A 6,697-nucleotide genomic window follows, 5' to 3' on the forward strand; every position below is an offset into this window, starting at 1 on the left:
TATATATATATATGAGCTTAAAATTATTTGTGCCACTGTTAACTGTTTGGCCATAAACATTATAAATTAGAAACTGTGAATAAACAGTTTTATTTGGCATCATTAAAGACATTTAATCACCAGAGAAGTCAACTAACTGTCAATTAGTAAATAAATGAAACAGCTGATAATTTATCTGCTGTGCTGAAATTCCAATGAATTTCTTTTCTCTATTGTTGAGACTCTGTTTAAAACACATCCTTTATTAAATTTATATTTTAAACACTATATTGTTACAGACCATCTTAGATCTGGAACACTGTAAATGGACAGAAGGGATTCTGCTGTTCTGGATTAGCTGCCTTCTCCACCTGCTCAACACAAAGCTGCTTCCCCTCCTACTCCTCCTCCTCCTCCTTCTCCTCCTCCACCTACTCCACCATACCCTTATCCTTTGTAGTAACTCACGCTACTTCCTCACATGTAACCTCCTGTCCTGGTCTGTAAACACCTGTAGGTGTCAGTGTAAGCACAGAACACAGAGAGTCTGACAGTTGATTGCAACGCATCATAGACTGAAGGAAGGGGCAAAATGTAAACCGGACATGTATAATGTGCATCTGCTTTGCCTCTAATTTTGTTCCCTGTGTCTTTCTCTCCTTGTCCACACAGAGGCAGCATGTCTCTGTTCAAAGCCCGCGACTGGTGGTCGGCATCCCTGGGCGAGGGGGAGGAGTTTGACCAGGGATGTCTGTGCGTTGGCAATGTAGACAACAGTGGAAATGGACACGGTCAGTGTGTAGAGAGGAGGGGGAAACGTGACAATGTTGATGTTTGTGTTTTTGAATTTTTCTCCTTACAAGGTTTAATTTGTTTTTCAATCAAGGTCACATTGATGGTGAAAACTCTTTTGAAATGATTTGTCTTGGTCTTATTTTTTATATCACAAAAACCTGGCATTTCAACAGGGGTGTGTAGACTTTTATTTCCACTGTATATTTTAGCCTGGTCATTTAAGTAGTAGCTCCCAGGCCAAAAAAGCGTGGACACCCCTGGTCTGGGGTTTACAAAGCATTTTTCGATTTAAAATAAAATTGTTGAAAGGGACTAAGGGGAGACCTGAGCTTATTATACTCTGACTCTAAGTATCTGTTATTACAAATGTGCAGCATCAAACTCTGATGACGCCTAAAGTGTTCTTCAACATGTTGACAATTACTCTTACTGAGTCACTGCAACATGCACTCTCTTAAATATTCTATAAGACATGTAGCATTTTACAATATTATATAATGTATAACAAGTATTTCAGGTACTTTTCATGTAATTAAATACAGTATTGTGCAGATATTGTGTAGTATATTATCTATTGCATACCTTGTTCTAATACCTTTCTCATGGAATCACCTTATTAGACTATTTAGTTTAAATATGGTCCAGTACTGCACATACAAAATGGACAGAATCTTGCTTGGTGGGAAGTTGTGGTGCTTGAACAGGTTTGTATGTGGCCCACAACAACATTTGTACAGCGAGACAATCGGACATGTTGCTACAGTAGCAGTCGGCCCGAAGATATTTATTTTGGTACTCTTTGTATTTAACTCATCTGTTCAACACTCCAGGGATTTACACCAGATACACAGCAGCAGCGGGCTGCACTTTAGTAATGCACCCAGGGAGCAGGGGAGTTTTGGTACTTGCTCAACACACCACAGTCTTGCTGGTCTCCCGATTCTCACCGAGCTTTTGACCACTAAACCACGGTCTGCTCTCTATTTAAGTTTATACATTAGACCTTAATTAAAAACCTTTAAAACCTAACCACATTGATAAATGTTGGCCCAGACGTGTATATTTTAGTTTATTTCCAGTGTATTTTGTTTAGTTTTCTGACTCTGTATATTTTGTATGACTTCCACCAATAAGATCCAGTTCCAGTAGTAAGAAAGTTAAAGAAACAGTATTACTAAACTTGAATGCATCAAAGACATAACAATTTGGAAGATGCGTCAAACCTGCCACGTTGATGGGATTTTTCTGACGTTATAGAGGTACCTCGACAACCTTTGGTAAAACGGCGCCATCTGCGGGATTGTTGTAGAACTTTGATTGTAAGACGTTATGCAAGATGTAGTATAATCATATTGCAAAATAAATAAATAAAAAACATCAAAACAAAAGAACCTAGTTAATGAGTAATTGTACAAATATACAGTTGTACATCCATTTTCAACAAAATACAAACACCCATGTGACCCTCCCTGACCAGCTTGGTTAAAATTGAAGATTGTAAGGACTTTCCAGCAATAAACCTCTGGAAATATATTGTTAGGAATGAGGTGATAAAAACCTTATACATACAGTTACATGTCAACGTGTGCCATTTTCTCTCCTTTACCCTGTGCAGACAAAGTTGTGGTGGGCAGCTACATGGGAATGTTACGGATCTTTGCACCTCAGGCCAGTAAGTCAGGTGAGGGAGGAGTCACGGACACCCAGCTCCTGGAGGTCCAGCTTCAGAACGCCATCATCCAGGTGGAAGTGGGCAAGTTTGTCTCGTGAGTAAATCCATTCATACTATTCTGTTCTGCAGTTCACGGGTTTGGACCAATGTATGAAACAATTTAGACGTTGGGATTAACTTCATGCAGAACAAATTTAAAATTCAGTTTTGAAAACACAACAACTGATGTCACAATTTATTCTTGTTGACTACAACAACAATACTTTAAAGACATGGATTGGTTTTTGCTGACTATCTACACTATAAACAGTAGAATCAGATAGTGGTTTCTCTTTTATTTATTTTATTATTTTTGTAACTGATGCTAGATCAAACTTTTTCTACTCTGTACTACCTGAGAAAACATTGAGCTCTCAGAGTACCACCATGAGGACCAACATTAGAATATAGCAGCATAGGCCTTCCCTGTTAGCTTCCACCACAGGAGAGATGTTTAGAAATGTTTAGAAAGATGTTTATGTTTAAGTGTTGTATTCATTGTGCATGGTATGTTTCAGATTTATTTAATTGAATATGTAAATGTGAAAATATGAATTTTCCCAGCGTACCACTAGAGAGCGCTCACGTACCACTGGTGGTGGTAAAAGTCGACCTGTTCCAGGCTTTCTTCTAAGATGGGGTTCTAAATTAAATGTCTTCTACGGTAGTATATTCTACCTTGGAGCACCTTTAAAATATGTGACTGTTAGCCAGTCAGAGGTCAGGTCTCTGTTGTCCATATCTGAAGGTGAATATGTGCATTCATGGAGAGGCTTATAATATTGTCTTACTGAAAACTACCAGGCTGAAACACCCATCCATAATTCACCTCGCTCCTTTTTTACTAGTGGAAATAACATCCGTGCTGTTATTTACCACCACATTCACATGTTCTGTTTTTTCTCTTTTGCTTCTCACACTGAACCCAAAACCACTGTCAGGAGTTTCTCTCTCTCCTATTGATTTATCACAGCCTCTCAGCCACCCAGCAGTCCACACATAGTTCCACTCATAACATCAGGCTAACCACAGAGTGGCTAGCATGTGTTATAGCGACGCATGTTTGCATCCGAAGAGTTGACCTTGCTGAGACAAGGTCAGCGAAATGACTTGGTTTTGGGAGGAGAAAATGATTCATTGACCTCTCAACAGCCAAAATAATTCAAATTGGTAGAGAAGGAGAACAGTGGGAGGAAAGGAATGATGCGGTGACAGTGACACGACTGTGGAGAATTTTATTTATCTCAGCTTTGCATGGAAGCGAACGCTCTGAAACTTAATCGATCCAGTGTTTTTATCTGTGTTTGACAAAACATCTGAAGGGCATCGTAGTAAGATTCTATAACGACTCGCCCATGATGTGTGTGTGGGTATCCCTCTGGAAGCCCACCTTCTCTGAGACCCTGCCAGTCTCTGTGTGTGACAGTTTGGAACAACTAGCGGCCAGAAAATGAACCTTATAATCTCTACGTCTGTTTAATTTCACATTAACCAAAGAATTTGTTAGCGGCTCAGTGACACACATGTGGCAAGTCATGACAACTTCCCGACATCTTTAATCCAAAAATGATCAGTTCTCTCGTGACTTTGGTGTGGGTGGATGTTCAAGAAACATGGTGACACAAACGTTAACTTCCAGTAAGGCTGTCAGGATGATTTAGATTGACTTATCAGCGCAGCCTAGTGTGGTCACGCCACTGCCACTGATATATTGTTTCTCATAAATTATCGCAAACTCTTATTTTTTTTGCACCGCTCCAACTGAAATTGTGAAGCTCCATGACAGTGTTTTATGACAACCTCCTAAAAACACCTTTTACGGGAAAACACACAAGTATCATTCAAGGGTCAGTCAAAAAGTTATGAGCATATGTTTGAATTTTAAAAGGCGTTTGATTTTAATGAATAGGAAACAGCTCATAGATGAGTGTTTTTATTATAACTCTGTCAAATCTTATAATAAGTGTTGACACCTTGTATATCGGTTGTAGGACTGTAGTATTTCCATGGGTTTTGGTTCACCTCAGCCAAAACCCATGGAAATAAGTGTTGATTTTATCAGTGTTTTTATTGCTCAAAAAGACATGTTAGATTCCTAGCAATGAAGCCAAACTCCAATGAGAACCTGTTAAAGTAGTACAGTAGTACATGAGATTTTCCCAACCTTTTGAAACAACTTGATTAACTTGATTCCAGACTTAGATGAGGCCAGAATATTTCTAGACAGATGCCTCAGGGGCCGGACACTCAAATAAAATAAAATAAAATGTACATTTTTGTCCTCATTTGATGTTTTTTCTGGAATTCAGTTGCGGGCCATAATGAACGGTTCACCAGGCTGGACTTGGCCCGCAGGCCCCCAGTTGATGATGACTGGTCTAGCAGATGGCACCCTAGGTGACCGACAAAGTGGCCAACGCCAAAAGCCGGCTCTGCTCACAGTCCAGTGCTGTGGTTGGTGTGTGTTTTACAGCATGACATCTCTAGTTTCCGGCCATAAAAAGCTGCTCAACGGTGAGATGAAAACACCGACATTCCTCAGTCACTCTGTACTGCTGATGAGAATCATACGGTTAAAAATACAAATTAAGTATACGTCTCCGACAGCAGGTAACTGATCTACCAACCCAGGTGGTGACTCTGTTTTTTTTTTTTTCACCGATGTACACGTTGAGCCTCCCACTGCCTTGGTGTGGGTGAACAGAAACCTCCCTGAAAGTGAGCTTTCTGGGAAAAGCTCCGGTGGTTTGCCCCGAAGGCTTCCCATATCATCACGCTGAGAGCAGAGCCCGACTAAATCAGTCCTTTTGGAAGACCTTGTGTTTAGTTACCTGTGGTTTTCCGCATATAATTCTTCAGAGGTTGGTGCACAATTTGGAAGGCGGCCTGGACAGATGAACATGCTGTAAATATTGTCAGGGCAGACCGAGGTTGGCAGGTTTTATTTCAGCACTCAGTTGAGTTTTTTTCTTTTTTATAATTTTCAGCCAAGTGGAAAAAACTTGTGGGATCCATTTTTCCTGCCTTGTTGTTTTTCTCACAACAAACATTACAACAGTGGTTAAACACTGAAAATGCTGCATCTGTTCTGAGTCCAGACACCGGTCACATTCCACCAGTGGTTAGTGGTGAAGTAAATAAGTGAAGATCCCGGGCTCAGCATCACTGAGAACATCATTTACACCTCAGCCACAACCCATGGAAATACTTCAGTACTATGACTGATATACAAGGTGTCAGATGTAGTGAAGGAGGATAATGAATCTGCTGTGTATTACCTTAGTTTTCTATCTAAAACATAAGAGTAGACTGGAATGTCTTCACTGGATTTTGAAGTTACTAATATAATTCTACAAGAACAAAAATGAGGACACTTCTTAGTGCGGTTTTCAAGTTGGTAAATACTGCTGAAGTGTTTGTGGGTGTACAGTAACTGCAAGTGTCAGGTCGTCTGGATAAGATACTTTATTGATTCCACAATGGAATGAGATGATGAAGAGTTTTATTACTACGATTACATTTTAGGGAAAGTACTTTCCCTAGAGGATTTCATGAATCTGACATGTGAACACTGTTGATCAACTCTTTGTCTGTTTTGTCCCCTTCTCCCAGATGCTCAGATCTTCTCCACTTGGCTGTTCTCCACCCCAGGAAACTGTCAGTGTACTCTGTCTCAGGTAAACTGCCAATAAGTTATACCAGACCTATGGCAACACGTTGGTCTAGGTGTATGATTCTCACTCAGGCTGGCAGGTCCAGGGTTCAAATCCTGTAAAAGCCACTAGATTTTTGATCTTAAAAAACAGTACATTATTACATGTCGTTATTACAAGTGTCTGCTAAATGCATACATGTAAATCTACCCTTTATAACTATTTTCTCATATTTGGTGACTTGTTTCTATCATTTATGTCATATTTTTCTAACCAGGCACTGCAGGAAACGTGGAACATGGTGACCAGTACCAGCTGAAGCTGGTTTACGAACACAATCTGAAGAGAACAGCCTGCAGTATGACCTACGGCACCTTTGGTGGAGTAACTGGTATGATGATTGTTGAATATCAACACACTTTAAGTATAATATTTTCTAGTTCTTTTAACGCACTATATGTAGAGTGCTGCACGAGCGCGGAAATATCTACAGAAAAGAGAAAGGTTTAGAGTAAGAGAGGAAGACAGAGAGGGGGAGTAAGAGAGAGCAGAGATACAG

At 40.0% G+C, this 6,697-nt stretch overlaps 1 protein-coding gene across 2 annotated transcripts in view; it reads left to right on the forward strand.

The window, feature by feature from the left end:
- Nucleotides 1-6,697, forward strand: part of bbs9 (Bardet-Biedl syndrome 9) — a 151,521-nt gene that overhangs the window by 1,586 nt on the left and 143,238 nt on the right. For both annotated transcript variants that reach the window (XR_003051514.1, XM_008323797.3), the window contains exons 2-5: nucleotides 652-770; nucleotides 2,390-2,540; nucleotides 6,098-6,162; nucleotides 6,416-6,529. Coding sequence is in view for 1 of the 2 variants with exons in the window: in XM_008323797.3 (XP_008322019.1) it covers nucleotides 659-770; nucleotides 2,390-2,540; nucleotides 6,098-6,162; nucleotides 6,416-6,529 (442 nt within the window). In the remaining variant the exon portion in view is untranslated. The remainder of the gene's footprint in view (nucleotides 1-651; nucleotides 771-2,389; nucleotides 2,541-6,097; nucleotides 6,163-6,415; nucleotides 6,530-6,697) is intronic.

Source organism: Cynoglossus semilaevis, chromosome 13 (genome assembly GCF_000523025.1).
Source record: "Cynoglossus semilaevis isolate Cse_v1.0 chromosome 13, Cse_v1.0, whole genome shotgun sequence".
Taxonomy (NCBI): domain Eukaryota; kingdom Metazoa; phylum Chordata; class Actinopteri; order Pleuronectiformes; family Cynoglossidae; genus Cynoglossus; species Cynoglossus semilaevis.